Genomic DNA, 23,278 nt, shown 5'->3' on the forward strand with positions numbered 1-23,278 from the left:
AGATACATTCTAAATAAAACATTTCACCAACTTATGAGGCAAAGAATTGACCAAATACCTAATAAGATCAACTTCAGGTTGTCAAGGTGTCCACTATTTTCATGTTTCATGATGTTTGACAATGCGTTTAAGCTCTAAAGCAGTATATATTTATTTAAAATTTAACAGTTTTCAATAGGTATCACTGCATGCTCTTCATCCTATTTTTTAATTCCAAATTCCTAAAGATAAAAGGAGATGACCAATAATTTTCATCTTTATTCAGGAAAAATTTAATACATAGAACTTCACATTATATTTAATTAATATTGTGAGTCTGGATTTGCTTTGTGTTTTGAAATGTATTTTCTTGATGTTTTTGTAACCCTACCTTACACAGATAGGTACAAATGAGTCATTAGTATGTCCCCATGCAAGGGCAGAAAGAGTTTTTAGATCATCAGAACCAGCCAGGCTGAGCACGATCACTCATACCTGTAATCCCAGCATTTTGGGATGCTAAGGAGGGAGGATCACTTGAGGCCAGCAGTTCAAGACCAATCTGGGCAACACAGCAAGACCCTGTCTCTAAAAAAGTAAAACAAAACAAAAACAAAAAGAAGACTAAAACAACTTTCTTAGTTGAGCAAAAGAACAATCAATTTGTTTTTGTGAACAATAAAAAAATTCACTTTTTTTATATGTGCTTGACTTATAATGATTCCATCTTTATCCTTAAACTTTTATAGGCTGCAATAGGATCTGTGGCTTTGGACACAGCAAGGTCACATGGAGAGAAACAATTAGAAGACTATGGAATGGATGTGTTGACAGTGGCATTTTTGTCCATCCTCATCACAGCCCCAATTGGAAGTCTACTTATTGGTTTACTAGGCCCCAGGCTTCTCCAGAAAGTTGAACATCAAAATAATGATGAAGAAGTTCAAGAAGAGACTTCTGTGCAAGTTTAAAGGTGAAAAGAATGCTGAGCATAATGGTTAAAAAGCTGCTACTTTTTTCAAGATGCATATTGAAAAATGTAATGTTTAAACTTAAAATGTAATAGAACCAAGTGTAGTTATTTCTTTAAACAGCATTTTCAGCCCTTACTCTTTCCACGTGGGTGGTAATGGTCTACATCACCAACCCTAATCTTTCTACCTTTTTTTTTTCAAACACCCCTTTATTAACCATTTTAATTTGCATAAGGACATATCTACTTTAATGTACTACCACAGTTTACAGTCAACATGGGAAACACCAGTTTCAGCGCCCTCTCCAGCTAGGATTACTCTTTTAACTTTCACAGTTTCATGATTCATATTTGCGCAGGCTCTGATGCCTTGAATTGGTTTTGGCTCTTCTTATTTTATTTTGTTTTTGTTGTTAAACATCATAATGCTGTCCCTCATGAATTTCTACCCTCATTTTCCCTAATAATCTGCCTCTTCTTCATTTCTACCTCCCTCAGTACCTTTCTCTGAATTACTGTAACTGATTGGTCCCACCAAAATTGTAAAGTACATGAAGTATCTTCATTGGTTCATCCTCTTGCCTCCTCTAGATGTCAAAAAACTTTATCCTGCCCCCTAGCTGACCACCCAGATTCCTTTATTTCAGTGGCCTGTGTGAGTCGACCTTCCCCTAAGGGTGCCCTAATCCAGCCCTTTTTAAAATTTGTTTCTTATGACCCATATCTTTAGGTTCTTCCCATTTCCAGGTAGGAGATAGATAAGTTTCAAATCTACGCCAGACTCATGAATATTACATTAGGGTAATATGCTACAATGAAGAAAGGAAAAATACAGTGCCTAAAAGAAAATAGAATTCTATTTCCCTCTAATGAAACTGGCTGGTTGGTTGATACTAACAGGGTTACTCTGCTCATGGCTCATGAGGTCTGCTCAGAGTCCCATGTCTTTCTGTCCTGAAGCTCTGCCATGCCCTAGCTTAGGACATGGCTTAACCTAATTATGCCAGAGGTTGCAAAATTTTTTTTGTGAAAAATCAGACCTTGGCAATGACCTTGAGCAGTAGGATATAAATAACTCCCACAAGCATAACATTCCAATAATGGAACACTAGGCATAAATGGGTTAAAAATGGATCTCTACCATGTCTCCATTCTAGCTCTCAAAGAAGGAAAATGCAAGTAAAGCAGTTTATTTTTGAGGAAGTGATATGCAAGTTGGACATGTCTCTTCTCCTACACTTATTGGTGACGTTCATATTAAGCTGTGAGGCAGCTAAGTGTTGTCTCTAGCTAAGCATTCATACTCCCAGGAGGAACAAAACGTCAGATTTTGGGGGCCAGAGCTTCCACTGTGTTGGCTGTTACCATCACTTAGTAGCATATTCTTACATGTAAACAAAAGCTTTTGAAAGACATTGCCTTAAACCAAAAGAATGACTTCTATGGCAGGAATTTCAGAAATTGTTACATGCCAGCAGAGAAAATACTAGAAGAAAGGCTTCTCTGCGTCATATTTTGTCCTACTTTGTAACGGGCCATCTCTGCTTTTGTGTATCACTCGTAAGTTACTCTTTACTCTAGGTCATCTTCTGTGTAGTTGCTAAAATAATCACATTCACATAAAGTTTACAGTTTTTACCATGTTATCTGTGTACCTGAAGTATTTATTATATACTTGTCATATCCTATCTAAACTCCTTGACCTAGAATTCAAAGTTCATTTTAATCTTGAGGTAGATATTAAATATACATTAGATGAATGAATTATGAATGTCCTAATCCCAACAAGCTGATCTGCATAAATAAAACCTGACCATTCCTCTCTTCATTAGACTTCTGTTCAAGCGTTATCCACCATGCCTTTCACCTCTATTCAAAACTAGTTTAATATTCACCTCTTCTAAATGACCTTCAATTTTATGTCCACCTGATTTTGGTTACCCTGTGGTGCTGTACTCCTTTAGTGTTTATGCTCTTAATTTGGACTTGATTAATTTATACCAAAGGTCAGATAAGTATTTTGAATTGAACTTCATTGGTTAGGTACACTTTGCTGGGGGCGCCATAAACTTAATAATCATATGGTCCTCTATTTTTGCAGGCTCTGAAAGTAGATGCATTCAAAAAATACTTACTGAAAGCTTTCGAGATCCAGGCACATCATCAAGAATAATATTGTTCCTGTCCTTAAAAATTTAACAGTCCAGTAGAGAAGACAGACAATTAAACAAGAGAATGCAAAACAATATGATAAATGCTATTATACAGTTACTACAGGGGTTCCAGGGAGCTCATAGCAGAAGCATTCAATCGATCCAAGGCTGGTGGAGTTTAGGCACAGCTTCCCAGAGAAATTAGGACATTGGCTGAGGGCTGATTGGGACTTACCCAGCAAAAGGGATGTGAGACTAGAAGGTGTTACACTTCATGCTGTTTCCCAGGTCATCAGTGGCATTTTCTCCAAGTAACAAGCTTGGAATACTTATTAACTTATACAAAATACAGTTAGTAAACTAAATCAGAATGCTATTGAAAACATTTAGAGCCCCAAGGAAAATTAGAAATGGAAGTCCACAGAATATAGAATTGATTGAAGGGCACCTCGAGCCATTGCCGATACCTGTTTCATTTTACAGGGCATGCAACAAGTTCTTTTCTACCTCTAAGAGGGCAGCCACCATCTAAATCTCTGTGACTGCCCAGTGCTGGCATTTTGACTTCCTCTATTGAATCTCTGAAGTTTGTGCCTATTCCTGGAAGCTCTTTGTAGGAATTTATTAATTGCTACAAGACTATGTTGCTATTATATATCATGGAGATGGTGCAGTCAAGAATGACAGAGGCTGACCATTCAGCAGGGCTCACCATGTGAAGGCCGGGGTTTGTCACCACATTGAAAGCCACATCTCTTTACTTCATTGGTGAAATTAGAGTTAACCTCATAGAGTACTGACCAACCAAACCTAGCTGCACTTAAACCACAGATAGAAACAATTACTGTAACCTTTGGATCCCTTATACATACTTCTGTCAGAGCACATATAACACTTTTTTTCCAGTTATTTACATGTTTGTCTCTTATTAAATCAGTCCCTATGGGTAGGAACCTTGTCTTAATTATCTTTGAACATCAGCATTTTTCACAAGGCATAGAACGTAGTAGACATTTAATAAACGTTTATTGACTAAATCTGAGAGGAATGGAATTATCTCTCAATATCAGAAAACTACTTGCCTCACAGCAGTTCAGATCTTAGTCCGCTTAGTCTATCTTTTTTTTTTTTATTGCATTTTATTTTTTTTATTGCATTTTAGGTTTTGGGGTACATGTGAAAAACATGAAAGGTTGTTGCATAGGTGCATACGTGGCAGTATGATTTGCTGCCTCCCTCCCCTTCACCTATATCTGGCATTTCTCCCCATGCTATCCCTCCCCAACTCCCCACCCCCCCGCTGTCCCCCCTCCCCACCAACAGACCCCCATGTATAGTGCTCCCCTCCCTGTGTCCACGCGCTTAGTCTATCTTAATCAGCTTGGGCTGCTATAACAAAATACCATACACTGGGTAGCTTACGCAACAGAAACATATTTCTATTAAAGGCTGGAATTTCAAGGTCAGGATGCCAGCATTGTTGGGCTCTCATGAAGTCTCTCTTCCTGGCTTGTCAATGGCCACCTTCTCACTGTGTCATCACAAGATGCCAAGAAAGAGCAAGCAGGCTCTCTGGTGTCTCTTCTTATAAAGGCACTCTAATCACATCATGAAGGTCCTACCCTAATGAGTCTGAGGCATGAGAATTGCTTGAACCCAGGAGGCAGAGGTTGCAGTGAGCTGAGATTGCTCCACTGCACTCCAGCCTGGCAAATCCCCATATCTAAACACATCACATTGGAGGTTAGGGCTTCAACATATGAATTTGTGGGGAAGGACATAATTCAGTCCCTGACACAGTGTCATATTTCATTTTTCTCTTTGGTATTAACTCCGAATCACCTTGATTGACCTTGATGTCCTCAAAATTACCTCAGGTGTATATTTGCAAATGATCTCATCTACTACATTCTTTAAAAATAGTATTGATTACTTTTTCTCATTATAAAATAACATACTTTCATTGCAGAAAATTTAGAACACAGAAAAATACGAAGAAAACTGAAACTACTTTAATATAAACATCTATTTTATTTTGATTCTTGTAAATTGTACTGCAGTTTTGGGGGATGTATTATTTTCAGAAAGATATATCATCTACTGAATTCATTGGGTGAAAGGCATACTTCATGTTTGACTTTTACGATGCTATGTAGATTGAAGAATTTTGTTGTACATAATGAATACTAAGCCTTAAAAAAAGCATATGCTTATATTCAAATATTCGTTTTGCAATGAATAAAACACAAATCCCTGCCTTCATGGAGCTTGTTTTAAAATCCATTTACTCCCTCACTCAGAATATATTATAACACGCCTACTATGTGCCAGGTCTTGTACCACCTACTAGGGAATACAGAGATGAACAAGATATTTAAAGGCTTGATTTTCAATAGAATTTGAATTCTAGGGGAAAATTGACACTGTGAGCAATATAAATATGAATAAGACATGATACTTGCCTTTAAGAACCTTAGAAGGAAATAAGATATGTACAAATAGCTATATTGCAAGCGACTAATTCAAAAGTGTTCTTAGTGTAGAAATTGAAGAAATCTTAGAGGAGCTGACACTTGAACTAGACCTTCAATAGTGGAGAGGATCTGGATGTATGGGGTAATATTAGGGAGTAAGGTGAAGACGGGAACAACTAGGTGGGAGGCTGCCATATTAGCAAAGTATTGAAAACAGTAAAGCCTGGAGCATAGAAAGTGATTGGCACTTGAGACTGATGAAGAGAATTAGAAAAGAGTTGGCACTGAAATCATATTAAATAGATCATTGGCCAAATTTTTATGTTTGTTGAAGTACTTTCAGAAGTTTGAAACTATTTATGTAGAAAGTTTTAAAACTTTTCTGTATCATGATGTCAAATTTAGTTTTAAAAAATTGCTGTCAGTTAAGATTCTCCTTACTACTCAAAAGCTTTTGCTTTCTATGACATTGTTGCAAATATAATAAATTTACTTATTTTTAAAACACTGTTAATTTTTATAAGAAAGATGATTGTTTAAATGTTTTTATTGGTAAATTTTCATTATATTATCTCTCAATGAACCACAGTATTTTTTTAAGGTCTCAGAACATTATATTTTTACATGAATCATTTATGTAGCTCTCTGTAACAGGTGGGAATTGCTTCATGGCATTTGGGGAGCATGTAATATATTTATAGTTGACTGACCCAAATCCAGCCTGAGCCCTCTGACCTCGTGAGAATTCCAAAGCTTCATTTGTTGATGTGCCCTACATCTTCCTTATGTGGACCCTAAAGCACTTCTCTCTCCAGGAGCCCATTCCTTTTAGAGCGTAAGAGTAGTGCCCTGGAGGTAAACAGACTCCTAGCAAAGGTCTTCCTTCCCAGCTCTATCATTTGTCCCTCCTCCCAGTATCTTTAGGGATCTACCTGCTTTTCTTGTGAATACAAAACATTCCCTTAACCCTATAATCACGAAACACTGTCTACTTGCCTGAAATGAGGAAGAAAATAACTTTAAATCCTTGCTGAGATGTCTATATGAAGTCGAAGGAAGGTGTTAAAAATAATAAAAAGGGCCAGGCTGTGGTGGCTCATGCTTGTAATCCCAGCACTGTGGGAAGCCAAGGCCGGCAGATCACTTGAGTCCAGGAGTTCGAGGCCGCCTGGGCAACAGGGTGAAACTCCTCTCTACTAAAAATACAAAAATTAGCCGGGGGTGTTGGCGCCCGCCTGTAGTCCCAGCTACTCGGGAGGCAGTCGGGAAGATCGCTTGAACCCCGGAGGCAGAGGCTGTAGTGAGTCGAGATAGCACCACTACACTCCAGCCGGGGTAATAGAGCGAGACCCTGTCTCAACAACGACAAAAACAAAACCAATAAAAAGATAATTTCATATCTAAGTTACCCAAGAAAGAGCTGTAATTTGAATCAGATCTTAAATGATGACTAAGAAAAAGAACACTCCGTTAGAGGAATTAACTTTAGAAAACGCACTGAGGCAAAAAGGAATACAGTGTTCACGAGTAAACATTGTTTTGAATGTCAGGAGAAACATTAGACAGGAAAGGGCGGTTTATCTTTCTAAGAAGCTTGGACTTTCTCCAATAACAGTTGTTTTTGTCTTTTATAGGAAGCATGGATTCTATTAGTGGAAGCTTTGGGACTGAAACGCCAAAGCTTCTGGGCCCAGCATCAACGCAGCTCTAGTTTCATTTCTTTCATATGCCGTTTCCACACAAAACAAAACAAACCCACAAAGGTTTTATACTGATAACAGTATATTAAGTGTTTACTTTGTACAAAGCGTCTTTCTTCCAGACACTTGCCCTGTCTCATTTGCTCTCATACCACCACAGTGTCCTTTACAGATGAGAAGACAAGCTCAGGGAGATGACTCATTTGCCTGGGTCCCATAACTAGCAAGTGACAGTGCTGCAGTTTAAGCTCAGGCCGTCTTGGGGCGAGACCGCGCGCTTTTACCGTTGCACTTTAAGCTGACTTTAGGGGAAACACGATCTGAGTTTTCACAAGTTTACTTCTGGCACACGCAGTCCGGAGCACTGCTTTTTGGCTAAAATGCCCAGTGGTGTCAACTCTGTCCCGGGATATCCACAACCCGATAGGTCAAAATTCAGAAGAAACGTCGAAAGGACGTCTGCTTCAGCTCAATAGACCGAAAACACACCAGTTAGTCCCAGAAACCCCAGGAGTCTCGCCTCTGCCGGCGCGGGCGGCCAAGACGTCACTTAAACGCGCTGCCGCCCCCTCGCCCCGCCCCGCTGCGTCGGCCCCGCCCCGCTGCGTCGGCCCCGCCCCTGCCTGGAGGTCGGGCGGGGCGTTCTCTTCACCACCTTGCCCACCGGGGTGGCGGGTGGCTTACGCGACCGTTACTAGGCTCCTGGGCCACCCCCGGCCAGCGAGGGCTGCGAAAGGAGTTGTAGGTACGGCCCATTTTTCTTAACCCCGCCTTTCCAAGCCCTTTGGCGCTAGTCCCGGGTCTCCCGCGGTCGTTTTCTCGCGGTAGGCCTCAGGAGGGCCTTTCCTCCCGCCCAGTTCAATGGGGTGCTTGGGCCCCTCTCCCAAGGAAACAGCCACGGACGTTGTCTCTCCTCTCCCTGACTCATTTCCTTACTCTTTCATCGTACATCTCTCTTTGTTCTCTCTTCTTTTTTCTTATTGCACAAATATTCGCCAGAAAGAAAAAAAGAGATCTGTCAGTCAAGATTAACTGCAAAATTAATTTTATTAAGCATAGACTATTTTACAAATGGTAGATTTCTGCAAATAAACCTTCATATGCTCCTGTGATTGGAGATGTGTTCTGGGATTGGTTACAGATCCTGAGAAGGCTCTCTTCCCCCACCCACCCACCCCCATGCCCCTCAAGCCTGTTTACTCCCCTTGGTTTTAACCTAGTGGACAAACACTTCCAGCAGTGCCCAACCTTTTTGGCACCAGGGACTGGTTTCATGAAAGACAGTTTGGGGCAGGGGGAAAGGGGAGTGGGGGATCAGATGAAACTCTTCCATCTCAGATCATCAGGCATTAGATTCTCATTAGAAGGCGCAAGTTAGATCCCTCGCATGCGCAGTTCACAATCATGTATGCACGGTGAGAATAATGCCTCCACTGATCTGCCAGGAGGTGGAGCTCAGGCAGTACTCCTCTAGCCTGGCTCACCTGCTATGTGGCCTGTTCCTAACAGGTCACAAACCTGTACCTGTCTGCTGCCCACGGGTTGGGAATCCCGGCTTTAGACTAATGCTTTTGAAGGAAAAAGGACAGTTGTATGCATACTGTATGTGTTACAAGAGCTCTGCAGTACCATAACCTCCCTTACTCCCCTCTATGGGTGTCCTAGAGCCTATGAAATATCAGATTTGGTGATGCAGGGAGACAGTTGGCCCAGCTGGCACTGAGTGAGTCCACACCCCACTCTTTGATTTTCCATAGAGATAAATATAATTATTTGTGCATCAGAAGTGTGAAAACACTTAATATTGTCACCCCTAGAGAATTCATGCCCCACATATTTTAGTGACTGTGTGCCTATGAAAAGGGCATTCATATTTATTGTCCTCTGTGAGTACCAGAATTTTTTTCACTTACTTTTAAAAATCAATACAGATTTACTTGGTACAAGTTCAGTTTTGTTGTGTGGATATATTGCATAGTGCTGAAGTCTGGGCTTTTAGAGTACCAGAATTTATACTGCTGTTTTTCACTTGGCTCTTGTCATAAGGTCCTGCCAATTACCAGACAAAAGGAAATAGGCAGGTGCTTTAATAGTAATATATAAAATATCATTTTTATAGTACTTCTCATTTTATACTTATTTTCATACTCATCCTGTTTAAACACTTCTGTTGGTTAACCAAATCCCATTTTACTGGAGTGTTTACTAAACACTGAGATTGAATAGTACCTGGAACATAGTATAATATACATTCAATAAATATCTTTTGGAGGAATGAATGGATGAGCTTCTGAAGAAGCCATACCTTAACCACCTTTGTTTTTCCTGGACCCAGAGCTGAGTCTAGCAGTAGTGAACTCACCAGTGTGAGTTAAGTAGAAAAGTCAAGCGACTTGCTTAGGGAAAGGTATTCATCAAGTATTTCTTAAAGAATATCCTACTTTGCCAGGCAGTGTTTTAGGCATTGTGAATACAATGGTAAGAAAGACTAGCAAAGATCCCTGTTCTTAGGAAGTTAAATTCTAGTGAGTGGAAGTTAGAAAATAAATAGGTAAACAATATATAAGCAAGGAATTTGGGATAATGATAAGCACAGTGAAGATGTAAAACAGTGAAGGAAGAAAGACTGGAGGAGGGGTTAGTTTAGACTGAATGCTTAGTGATATTTTTTAAAAACCAACCATAGAAATATTTGGGATCAGAGCACTACAGTTAAAGGCAACTCCAATTGCAAGAACGCTAAGGTAGGAAAGAACTTGGCTCCTTCAGGGAACATCATAAAGACCACCGTAGCTAGAATGTAGAGAAAGTGGTACAAGTTGAGCTTGGAGAGATAGGTAGGGGCCAAGTCATATAGGGCTTTGAATAGGCCATGGAGAGCTAGCTACCCAGGGAAGAAGTTTGGAATTTATTTCAAATATGAAGAGAAACCAGTAGTGAGTTTGGAGAAAGGGAGTGATAGGATCTGATTTACATTGTAAAAAGGTTTGCTCTGCCTATTATGTGATGACTAAATCACAGGGGAAGGGGAACAAGATCTATAGCAGAGGACAATTGCAGAAATCCAAAGACAATGACAAGTTTGGGTTAAAATAACAGAGAAGTAGATATATGTGAGCTCTATTTTAGTGGCAGAGCCTACAGATTTTGTGATGTTTTGAATATAGAGGTGATGAAAAAGGAGTCACTTCTAGCCCCTAGGTTTTTGTCTTGAGCTTGTGTGGATGGTTGTGCCATTTACCAAATGGAAAAGACTAAGGAAGAAAAAGGAGCAGAGGGGGCGGAGGGGAGTTTTATTTTGCTTAGGTTAATTTTTATATGCTTATTAGCAATCAAAGGTAAGTTGAGTCTTGAGCTCTGTGCAGAGTGCAAGGGACCAAAGATACAAAGTTGGGAGACACCAGCATATGGAAAACTACCTAGGGCAAGTGTGTTTACAGAGAATATTGCAGTGACTAGTGTAAAGCAGAGGAAAAGAAGCAAAGGAGATGGAAGAATAGCCAATGAAGTAGGAAGAAAATCTAAAGAGGACAGTGACATAAAAGCCAAGACTACAAAACATGGCCAATAGTATTAAATCATCCTTAGAAATCAAGTGAAATGAAAAGATCTGTGCATTGGATTTTGGAAACATAAAGTAGTTATGTGCCTTGACTAGTACATCGAAGAGAAAATGTGGTGTCAAGAAATTGACATAGTACTATAGACATCTCAAGATGTTTACTATAAAAGAGGGCCAAGAAATAGCGGTAATAAAGGAATATGTATGGTCAAAGGAGAGTTTTTTTTTTTTTTTTTTTTGAGACAGAGTCTCGCTCTGTTGCCCAGGCTAGTGTGCAGTGGTGCAATCTCGGCTCACTGTAACCTCCACCTCCTGGATTCAAGCGATTCTCCTGCCTCAGCTCCTGAGTAGCTGGGATTACAGGTGCATATCACCACACCCAGTTAATTACAGTGTTTAGGTGTGAAAATGCTTATGGCCTGGACTGGAGTAGAGACAATTTATCTGGAAAGAAATGGACAAAATTTTTAAACATTCAGTAATTTGTGTTAACATGATTTAGTAATTTACGTGATGCTAGCAGATAAAGAAAAGCAGGGAAAAAGAATGGCATCTCAGTTTCTATTTTGAGCAACTAGGTAGATGGTGGCTTCATTCTCTGAGACAGGAAATTATCTAGAGAAGGAATAACTGGTGGGAAAAGATCTTAAGTTTGTGTATATGCTAACTTAAAGATGCTTCTAAGACAAGTAGAGATATTCAATAAGTAATTATATATACTAAATAGAATCTTGAGAGCTTTTCTAGTTCAAATTTCTCAGCATATTAGTTATAATTGTAGCCTAAATAGTGGAATAGATGTTGAGAAATGTATATAGAGTGAGAAGAGAATAGGGCATAGAGAAGAATTCTGAGGAATTCTTTAAAGGATGAATAGGGGAAAGAAGAAGCCAATAACAAAGACCAAGAAAGGACACTAGAGAGGTAAGGATGGTAGAGCAAATAACGAAGTGATGTGAGAATTCAAAAGGGGAAAAACACATCCAGTTTTTGTAGGGTGCATTGTAGGAAGCTTTATTTAGAATAATCAATGGATATTTACAAAGAAGTGCAATGGGAAGATGTTCCAACCAAATAAAAGCATGGAGAGCAAATAACAGTTTGACTGAAATGTAGTGTCACAAGAAAGAACAAGAGAAAAAGCTGGTAAGATAATTTTATTCCACGTATAGCAAACCTTGGATTCTGGGTAAATTTTTGGTAGATTTGTCTTTAGTTGAGAAAAACCACTGTGTTTGGTGCTAGAGAAAAACAAGAATATAAAACATGAACCCTGGAATGCTTTATGCTGTGGTTTGACTGTTGATGTCTCCTCCAAAATTCATGGTGAAACTTAAACTCTAATGCAAAAATATTAAAAGGTGGGACCTTTAGGAAGTGATTAAGGTCATGAGAGATCTGCCCTCATGCATGTATTATAAAAGTCCTTACACGAGGGCTGGGGACAGCTAGCTAGGACTTTTTTGCCTTTCCATCCCTTCTACCATGTGAAGACACAATGTTCATTCCCTTCAGAGAATACCATGTTCAAGGCAACCTTTTGGAAGCAGAGACCTTACCAGACACTGAATCTGACAGAACCTTAATCTTGGATTTCCCAGCTTCCAGAATTGTGAGAAAATAGATTTCTGTTATTCATAAATTACTCAGTCTGAGTATTTTGACATAGGAGCAGAAATGGACTAAGAAATTGTTACTAAGAAGTGGAGTGTTGCTATAACAAATACCTGTTATTGTAAAAAGCTGCTTTGGAACTAGTAATGAGTAAAAGCTAGAACAGTTTCAAAGTGCCTCCTAGAAAAAGTCTAGATTGCTATGAACAGAGCATTAAAAGCAATTCTGATGAAGATTCGGAAGATGAGGAGAGCTATAGAGAGAGTCTCCATGTTCTTAGAAATTATCTAAGTGATCATGATCAGAAGGCTGGTAGAAATGTGGAGACTAAAAGCCATTCTGATGAGTTCTTCAATGGAAATGAAGAATATCTTACTAGAAACTGGAGGAGAGGCCATCCTTGTTCTAAAGTGGTAAAGAACTTGGCTGAATTCCAGCTGTGTCCTAATGCTTTGTGAAAGGCAGAACCTGTAAGCAATGAACTAGGATATTTAGGGTAAGAAATACCTAAACAAAGTGCTGCAGGTGCTACATGTTTCTCTTGACTGTTTATAGTAATATGCAAAAAGAGAAAAATTAACTCCAGATGGAATTTGTAATGAAAAAGAAAGCAGAACCTAAAGAATTGGAAAATTTTCAGCCTAACCAGGTTGTGAAGACTATAAAGGTGAGTTCAGGAGAGAATACCAAGAATACGGCCAAGTGAATGTCTGATAAGGAGATTAGTATGAGTGGAAGGACGCCAGATGATACTCATCAAGACAGTGGAGGAATGGCCCTGAAGATATTTCGGAGATCTTTGATGCTACCACTCCTATCACAGGCTCAGAGTGCCAGGGCCTTCAGGGCAGAACAGTTTCAAGGAAGGGGCCCAGGGTGCCCATGGGACCTCAGGGCTTGCTGCCTAGGGCCACCTCAACTTTCTGTTCTACACATCTGACTCAGCATTCCTTAGCCACACCAGCTGTGGCTTAAGCAGGCCCAGGTGCAGTGTCAGAGATATAAACAGTAAACCTTGGTGGTGTCCATGTGGTACTAAGACTACAGATAGTCTGTAGTCATGGCTGTCTCCACGAAGATTTCAAAGGAGGTCACAGAGAACCTTACGGCTCAGGCAGAGAACTGCCAGAAGTGTGAGGTCAGCTCAGAGAGTCACCACAAGGACAGTGCCTAGAAGAGCTGTGGAGTCAGGGACACCGCAGAGAGCCCCTAAAAGGGCAATGCATAGTGGAGCTGTGGGGGCAGGGCCACCCCCAAGACTATAGGCCACTAGAGCTACCAATGTGCAATTCCTGCCTGAGAGAGCCACAAACATATGATGCCAACATGTGAGAGCTGGTGCATGGGCTGCTCCTACTAAAGCCATGGAGGCAAGGCTCCCAGAAGACATGGGGCTCAACCCTGTCCCTATTTCATGCAGAAGGCAGGCCATGAAGTCAAAGAAGATTATTCTAATGCCTCAAGATTTAATGTTGCTTGGCTTCTTGGGTTGGGACTAACTTGGAACCTATTACCCCTTTCTTCGTTCCTGTTTCCTCCCTTTTGAAAAGGGAATATCCTCTGTCTGTCCCACCATTGTATTTTAGAATGACATAACTTGCTTGATATCATAGGCTCACAGCTGGAGAGCAACTTGCCTCAGGGTGAATCAAACTTTCGGTCTCACCCATATCTGATTTAGATGAGACTCTGGACTCTAGACTTTTGAGTTGATTTTGGAAAGAGTTAAGACTTTTGGAGCTATTGGGATGGAGCAAGTGTATTTTATATGTGAGAAAGACATGAATTTGTTGGGGGTACAGGGGCAAAATGCTGTGGTTTGAATGTTTGTGTCCCCTCCAATTTCATGTTGAAACTTAATCCCCAATGCAGCAGTATTAAGAGGTAGGACCTTTAGGAACTGATTAGGTCATGAGGGTTGTGCCCTCATAAATGGATTAATGCCTTTATAAAATAAGTGGAGGGAGCTAGCTAGCCCCTTTTCACTCTTCTCTCTTTTCCAACATGTGAAGATACAGCATTTATTTCCTCCAGAGGACGCAGCATTCAAGGCACCATTTTGGAAGCAGAGGTCTGAGTTCTTACCAGAAGCCAAATCTGTCAGCAGTTTGATCTGGGATTTTCCAGCCTCTAGAACTGTGACAAAATAAATTTTTGTTATTTATAAATTACCCAGTCTTGAGTATTTTGTTATAGCAACACAAATAGACAAACACTGCTATGGTTTGAATGTTTGTCCTCTCCAAAACTCATGTTGATTTCAACAGTATGAAGAGGTGGGACCTTTAAGAGATGATTAGGCCATGAGGGCTGTGCCCACACGAATGAGGTTAATTTCATTATAAAAGGACAAGTTCTGCCACCCATTTCCCTCTTACCCTTATATCTTCTACCATGTGAGGACATAGCCTCCCTCCCCTCCAGAGAATGAAACAAGTTGGCCCTCACAAGATGCTGATACCTTGATCTTGAACTTCTCAGCCTCCAGAACTGTGAGAAAGAAATTTTTGTTCATTATAAATTACCCACTATGTGGTATTCTGTTACAGCAGTACAAAATGACCTAAGACAGATACCTTGTCACTTTATTGTGGAAACAAGATCTAGGCACCAAAAAACAATTGAAAATCAAAATACCATCTGATTAATGAGAACAAACCCTAAATACTACTAGGAATTTTAACAGTGACAGTTCATTTGAATTATAGTAGTAGAGGTTTAGCCCAGATTTTTATTGTCCTGATTAAATAATAATGCCAGGTAGTCATTATCTTAAAAAAAAAATACTGACCTAGTTTGAATGCTTTTTATAAAGAGTATTCTGTTTTTGCATGTAGGTCTCAAATTCATTTTTTTTTAGAAAGATGTATATTTTGGTTGTTTTTAATGTGTTAATCTTTTAGCTAACCTCAAGAAGAGTTTTGTTTGAAAGGCAGCAATATTTCCAAAGATTCCAAAGCAATACATACTCACAAACACAATTATTGATGCATATGTTTTACCTACCACTAATTGAATAAGTATGTGTTAAATGCCTATTACCTGTCAGCAGTGCATAGTAGGTAAGAGAGTAGACTGCGTATTTAAACACACTGGAATTCAAAGTCCCAGCTTTGCCACTCTCAATGAAGGGAAAAGAACTGCAGTCTCATTTAGAATAATTTATACTGAATTCCATATACATTATGATTTTGAAGGAAATTTCAGTACTTATTTATCCAATTATTAATGCTATTGTCAAATTTAATTGGCATTCCTTACTTCTACAGGCGACAGAGGTGAAGAATTATTTTAAAGTATTTAGCTGGGCTACAAAGTAAATCCACATTTAGAAGAGTAGTTGGCCATAAAGTTTTGCTGAATGATCTGCGATATATAGTCACTAGATGTCACTGTTGCACAACATTGCTTCAAAAGCATAAACCCAGAGTATTGTGTATGGACACACCAAGACAAGGAAAGTCAAGTAGTTTATATTAAGTGATACATATGTACATACATGGTATTTAAGAAATGAAGTCCCAAAAAATATGTAAATATGTATTGCTATTCTTTCAGCCTATTTCTTAGTAGGTCACTCAGATAATAGAATCATAGACTTAAAACTGTTAAAGCCTTAGATCATCTAAGATCTTCCCTCCCTCTGTCACTTTATAGGTTTGGAATTCAGCAGAGAGATGAAATGAGAAGAAATTTCCTCAATATGATGTATCAGGGCTAGGTGTGGTCTCTCACACCCGTAATCCCAGCACTTTGGAAGGCTGAGGTGGGCAAGCCACTTGAGGTCAGAAGTTTGAGACCAGCCTGGCCAACATGGTGAAACCCCATCTCTACCAAAAAATAAAAAAATTAGGTGGATGTGGCGATGTGCATCTGTAGTCCCAGCTACTCGGGAGGCTGAGGCAGAATCGCTTGAACCCAGGAGGCAGAGGTTGCATTGAGCTGAAATCACACCACTGCACTCCATCCTGGGTGACAGAATGAGACTGTTAAAAAATATATATATATGTGTGTGTGTGTGTGTGTGTATGTGTGTGTGTGTGTAGCAAATGAAAAACAGAACTCAGACTGCCCAATTCTTTTTACAGTACCACACTGTGTACATTATTAATATATAATCAAACATTCTAATAAACCAAGGTGAAAATGGAATCTCTAAATCTATCAAAATTTTTCACTATTTTAAAAGCAAAGCCTAGCAATATAATAGCAGTACATACTTCTAATAAGTTTTACATACCATAGCTATTGCTATAAGTTGTACAAACATCTCACTTAATTCCCATAATAGATATGTGTGTGTGTGTGTGTGTGTGTGTGTGTTTATGTATGTACTTATATCTGCCTCACTCCAACAAAGGATTTTAAGAAGCTTATTGAAATAAATAGAGCATAAAAAATTTTTAAACTGAGCTGATCATTTATATGTAAGATACTGGAATATAAACCAGTAAGAAGTCTTATTTTTGCCAGTACAAAAAGCATGCCATAATTTCTAATAAACTTATCCAGTAAACTCATATTTGGCTGGCTGTCCTCAAATTTGATTCTGCTTTCCCTAGATGTGAATATGAAGAAAAACAGATAGTACTATGCCCACTGAAAGATAATGAGATTTGGGAGGCCAAGGCAGGAGGATCACTTGAGCCCAGGAATTTGAGACCAGCCTGGGCAACATAGGGAGACCTTGTTCCCACAAAAAAATTAATCAGACATGACATGCCTGTAGTCCCAGCTACTTGGGAGGCTGAGGTGGGAGGATCAGTTGAGCTGGGGAGGTGGAGGTTGCGGTGAGCCACGATCACACCACCACACTCCAGCCTAGGTGACAGAGTGAGACCCTATTTCTCCAAAAAAAAAAAGTGATAAGAGATTGTAAATTATCCAAGATCATACAACCAGTGTATTTCTGATTTCAAGCCTGTTATGCATTTATAGTGATGCCAAGTTACTGTAGCATGGAATGTTTTTCCCTTTGTGTCATCTCTGATTTCTTTCAGCAATATTTTGTAATTTTCATTGTAGAGATCTTTCACCTCCCTGGTTACCTGTATTCCTAGATATTTTATTCTTTTTGTGGCTGTGGTATGTGGAATCATGTTCTTGATTTGGCTCACAGCTTGGACTTGTTGGTGATAGAAATGCTACTGATTTTTGTACATTGGTTTTGTATCCTGAAATTTTTTTGAAGTAGTTTGTTATATCTAGGCGCTTTTGGGCAGAGACTATGGGTTTACTAGGTGTAGAATCATATCATCTATGGACAGAGATTATTTGATTCCCTCTCTTCCTACTTGAATGCCTTTTCTTTTTTCTCTTGCCTGACTGCTCTAGCTACAACTTCCAGTATTACATAGGAGTGTTGAAAGCGGGCATCCTTGGCTTGCTCTGGTTTTCAAGGGTAATACTTCCAGCTTTTGCCTGTTCAGTATGATGTTGGCTATAGTTTTGTCATAAATGACTCATTATTTTAAGATGTATTCATTCAGTGCCTATTTGTTGAAGGCTTTTAACAGGAAGCTATGCTGAGTTTTTTCAAAAGCCATTTCTGCATCTGTTGAGATTATTATATGGTTTTTGGGTTTAGTTCTAATTATGTGATGAATCACAATTATTGGGGGGGGGGTGTTGAACCAGCTTTGAATCCTAGGAATAAAGCCTACTTGATCGTGATGGATTAGGTTTTTTATGTGCTGCTGGATTCCATTTGCTAGTATTTTGCTGAGGATTTTTGCATCAATGTTCATCAAGGATATTGGCCTTTGTGTATGTGTGTGTGTGTGTGTGTGTGTGTGTGTGTGTGTGTGTGCGTTTGTGTCTCTGCCAGGTTTTGGTATCAGGATGGTGCTAACCTCATAGAATGAGTTGGGGAGTTCTTCCTTTTCAATTTTTTGGGATATTTTCAGTAGGAATGGTACCAGCTCTTCTTTATATATCTGATAGAATTTGGCTGTGAATCAGTCTTGTCCCAGGCCTTTTTCTAGTTGGTAAGATTTGTATTACTGATTCAATTGCAGAATCACGATTTGTCTGTTCACGTGATTCAATCTGGGAGGTTGTAAGTTTCCAGGAATTTACTCATTTCTTATAGGTGTTCTAATTTGTTTGCATAGATGTGTTTGTAATAGTCTCTGAGGATTTTTTGTATTTCAGTGGGATAATGTTCCTTTGTCATTTCCAATTGTGTTTATTTGGATCTTCTCTCTTTTTTCTTTGTTAATCTAGCTGCAGTCTTATTTATTCTTTCAAATAATCTTATTTGTTTTTATTTATAATCTTATTTATTCTTTAAATCTTATTTATTCTTTCAAAAAACCAACTCCTGGATTCCTTGATCTTTTGTATTGCTTGTTGTGTCTCAGTTTCATTCGGTTCAGCTGTAATTTTGGTTATTTCTTTTTGTCTGCTAACTTTGGGCTTTGTTTGCTCTTGTTTTTCTGTTTCCTCTAGGCATCAGGATAGGTTGTTAATTTGAGATATGAGTTTTCTATGGGGGCATTTATGCTGTAAACTTTTCTCTTAGCATGCTTTAGCTCAGTCTCAGGGATTCTGGTATATTGTATCTTTGTTCTCAATCATTTCAAAGAATTTCTTAATTTCTGACTTAATTTTATTGTTTACCCAAAAGTCATTCAGGAACCGGTTGTTTAATGTCCATATAACTATAGTTTTGAGGTTTCCTCTTAGTATTGATTTCTATTTTTATTGCACTGTGGTCCAAAAGCGTGGTTGATATGATTTCAGTTTTTTTTTTTAATTTGATCATAATTGTTTTATGGCTGATCATATGACCACTTTCACAGTATGTGCCATGTGCAGATGAGAAGAATGTATATTCTATTGTTTTGAGGTGATAAGTTCTGTAAAAGTCTGTTAGGTTCATTGCTTAAGTGTCAAGTGCAGGTCCAAATTTCTCTGTCAGTTTTCTGCCTCAGTGATCTGTCTAGTACTGTCAATGGGATGTTTAAACTTCCCACTATTTGTATGTGGTTATCTTAAGTTTTTTCATAGGTCTTTATTAACTTATTTGATGAATCTGTTTGCTCCTGTGTTGGGTGCCTATATATATTTAGGATAGTTAGATTTTCTTGTTGAATTGAACCCTTTACCATTATGTAATATCCGTCTTTGTCTTTTTTTTTTTTTTTTTTCTTTTTGAAACAGAGCCTCGCTCTGTCGCCAGGCTAGAGTACAGTGGCATGATCTTGGCTCACTGCAACCTCTGCCTCCTGGGTTCAAGTGATTCCCCTGCCTCAGCCTCTCGAGTAGCTGGGACTACAGGTGCACACCACCACACCTGGCTAATTTTTTGTATTTTAGTACAGATGAGGTTTTACCATGTTGGCTAAGATGGTCTTGATCTCCTGACCTTGTGATCCGCCCTCCTCAGCCTCCCAAAGTGCTGGGATTACAGGCATGACATTACCCAGTCCTTTGTCTTTTTTGATCATTGTTTAAAGTCTGTTTTATCTGAAATCAGAATAGTAACCCCTGCTTTTTTCTGTTTTGCATTTGCTTGGTAGATTCTTCTCCATTCCTTTACTTTGAGCTTACAGTTGTAATTGCATGTGAGATGGGTCTTTTGAAGACAGTATATCATTGCATCTTGCTTCTTTATCCAATTTGCCATTCTGTGCCTTTTAATTGGGGCATTTTGCTCATTTGCATTCAAAGTTGATACTGATATGTTCAAATTTAATTCTGTCATCATGTTGCTACCTGGTTATTATGCAGACTTGATTGTGTAGTTACTGCTTTATAGTGTCATTGGTCTATGTACCTAAGTGTGTTTTTGTGGTGGCTGATAAAGGTCTTTCATTTCCACGTTTAGCACTCCCTTCAGGACCTCTTGTAAAGCATGTCTGGTGGTAACAAATTCCCTTAGCATTTGTTTGTCTGAAAGGTTCTTATCTCTACTTTGCTTATGAAGCCTCGTTTAGCTAGATATAAAGTTCTTGGTTGAAATTTCTTTTATTTAAGAATACTGAATATAGGCCTATCAATCTTTTCTGGCTTGTAGAGTTTCTGCTGAAAGTTCTACTCTTAGCCTGATGGGGTTCCATTTGTGGGTGACCAGCCTCTTCTCTCTAGCTGCCTTTAATACTTTTTTTTTTTTCATTTTGATCTTGGAGAATATGATGACTTTGTGTCTTTGGGATGGTCATTTTGTATAGTATCTCACAAGAGTTCTCTGCATTTCTTGAATTTGAATACTAGCTTCTCTAGCAAGATTGGAGAAATTTTCATGGATGATATCCTCAAATATGTTTTCCACATTACTTACTCTTTCTCCTTCTCTTTCAGGGACATCAGTGAGTTGCATATTTAGTCTCTTTACATAATCCCATGTTTCTCAGAGATGTTTATTCTTTTTGTTCATTTTCCTTTATTTTTATCTGACAGAGTTTATTCAAAGAAATTGTCTTCAAGCTCTGAGATTATTCCCCGAGCTTGAGCTATTCTTCTGTTAATACTTGTGATTATCTTATGAAATTCTTGTAGTGAGTTTTTTATTTCTATCAGATCTGTTTGGTTCTCTCTTAAAATGGCCATTTCATCTTTAAGCTCCTATATCATTTTATTGTATTCCTTAGAATCCTTACATTGGGTTTCAACTTGCTCCTGAATGTCCATTTTCATTCCTATCCATATTCTAAATTATATGTTTGTCATTTCAGCCTGGTTAAGAATCATTGCTGAGGAACGACTACAGTCATATGGAGGTAAGAAGACACTCGGGGTTTTTGAGTTGCCGGAGTTCTTGTGCTGATTATTTCTCATCTGTGTGGGCTGATGTTCCTTCAACATTTAAGTTGCTATCCTGTAGATGGGACTTTTTGCTTTTATCTTCTTTGATGCCCTTGGGGGTTTGGTTGTGGTGTAAGGTGGGTTCAGTTGACTGGCTTCATTTCTGGAAGATTTTAAGGGGCCAAGGACAGCTCAGCTCTCCTGTGTGCTCTAGCTCTGGGGGGCTGAAACCAGGCCTCCAGCTCTGTTCTCTGGCCCCTCAAGGTTAGGAACCTGCTGTGCTGCAGGAGCTGAGGTGTTACTGGTCCACTGGCCATAACATTCCAATGGGAAATTCCCCCCATTGGAGTGCTTCATTGGGGTAGTGGCAACAGGATCTGTGCTGAGTCACACATGCCAGCCACCTCAGCAGTGCAAAAGGGTGCATATGTGTCAGCTGGGGAGGGACATCAGTGGGAGTGGGGCAGCAGCATTGCTAGATTGAAGTGTTTCTAGAAATGTGCAACAACAAAGCACCAATAAACATATTTCAAGAGAGTTTAGGATATTTATAACAGTATTTTGGGGATGATGAATCACAGATATTGAATACAAAAACAGATAAAGAAGGAAGATGGCAAAGGTTTGAGTTAAAGGGGTCATTGTACTGCACATCTTGATGAAAGTAAAGAATAATTGGAGGGGATACAGTGAATGTAATTGAACAAGAGAACTGAAAGAATGTGAAGTAGTATTCAGAAATGTGCATTTCACATTATAGAAGGTTTTAGTGTGGGCTTTCCTTTATTATAAAGTAAATAACTGAAGAAACAAGATAGTAGATGAATTATCCAAGTGTATAAGACAAAAAGATTACAAATATGGGGGTCAGGCACTAATATCTTTGGTGAATAAAGGAAAAGGATCAAATTAAGGTGAGTAAGTAACAGTGAATAGAAGAGGAAGAATGTGGTATTGTCAAATTATACAAGCTTCTAAGAGCAAGGATTTTGTTTCTTTTTTATATATGAAGTTTTAGAAATAGCAGTGGGGTGTCAGAAGGAATGTTAGTGAATAACTGCTGTTACGTAAGAGGACAATAAAGGAAGCAGTGTCTTCCTTAGAGGAAGGGCTTGGTTTCAGATAAGGCACAGAATTTGAGAGAATGTTTTGAAAAGAGGTTGGGAATATAATATAGTTTGATTATCATCTGGCAGAAGTTCCAGAGTGCTCAGTGAAAGCAATCGAGAGGTAAGGACCATGGAGAGGGCTGGTCAGAGGCAATGGAATAGTATTATTGGCATGATGCCCAATGATCTCAACAGCTTTGTAACTGATTTCCAATGAGGTATTTCTAAACTATTTTAGCCTTCTGTGACTTATTCATCCATTGTTTTTTATTTTTAAGTTTTTCTTAAGGCTCTTTTTTACTTCCTAAAGAAGTTATTTGTACAAGTTCATTTTCTAAAACAGAAAAATCAAAAAATTATATAGTTGTTGGACTTTTTTCTTTTCTTAGTAGATCATTTAATCTTTTATAGATTTGTTACTATAGCCATTTTATAAATGTTAGCCTATAAATCCTTATGAGAGCTTTAGTCTATGTCTTGCACAGAATACTTGTCACATTATAAGCACTTTAGTTTTAAGAATATGGGCTCTGGAGTCACATTGCCTGATGGGCCCCAACTCCTTTGTTTATAGTTATGTTACCTTGGAGAAGTTAATTCAGCTATTCCAGTATAGGAAAGCCTGGACAGTAGAAATAAACCAAGTTGGGAAATGGTAAGGTATGCCTGATATGGTTTGTTTCCATGGCCCCACCCAAATCTCATCTTGAATTGGAATCCCCATGTGTTGAGGGAGAGACCTGTAAGCTCCATATGTTGAGGGAGAGAGGCAGTTGGACCATGGGAACAGTTTTCCCCATGCTGTTCTCAAGATAGTGAGTGAGTTCTCATGAGATCTGATGATTTTATAAGCAACTGGCCTTTTCCCTTTTTGGACTTCTCTCTCCTGCCACCCTATGAAGAAGGTCCTTGCTCCTTCTTTGCCTTCCACTGTGATTGTAAGTTTTTCAAGGCCTCTCCAGCCAT

General features: G+C 39.0%; 2 protein-coding genes across 7 annotated transcripts in view; both read left to right on the forward strand.

The window, feature by feature from the left end:
* SLC9B2 (solute carrier family 9 member B2) overlaps window positions 1-2,595 on the forward strand; it is a 51,583-nt gene extending 48,988 nt beyond the window's left edge. For all 6 annotated transcript variants that reach the window (XM_064384050.1, XM_012436521.2, XM_012436524.3 and 3 more), the window contains exon 12: window positions 729-2,595. In XM_064384050.1, coding sequence (XP_064240120.1) covers window positions 729-950 — 222 coding nt within the window. In that variant the 3' untranslated portion in view covers window positions 951-2,595. The remainder of the gene's footprint in view (window positions 1-728) is intronic.
* A 5,351-nt stretch (window positions 2,596-7,946) lies between these two features.
* SLC9B1 (solute carrier family 9 member B1) overlaps window positions 7,947-23,278 on the forward strand; it is a 106,632-nt gene continuing 91,300 nt past the window's right edge. The window contains exons 1-2 of the mRNA XM_064384051.1: window positions 7,947-8,024; window positions 21,134-21,178. The gene's annotated coding sequence lies outside the window, so the exon portion shown is untranslated. The remainder of the gene's footprint in view (window positions 8,025-21,133; window positions 21,179-23,278) is intronic.

Source organism: Aotus nancymaae, unplaced genomic scaffold (genome assembly GCF_030222135.1).
Source record: "Aotus nancymaae isolate 86718 unplaced genomic scaffold, 86718_ANA_hifiasm-v0.15.2.pri h1tg000033l, whole genome shotgun sequence".
In the NCBI taxonomy this organism is placed as follows: Eukaryota; Metazoa; Chordata; class Mammalia; order Primates; family Aotidae; genus Aotus; species Aotus nancymaae.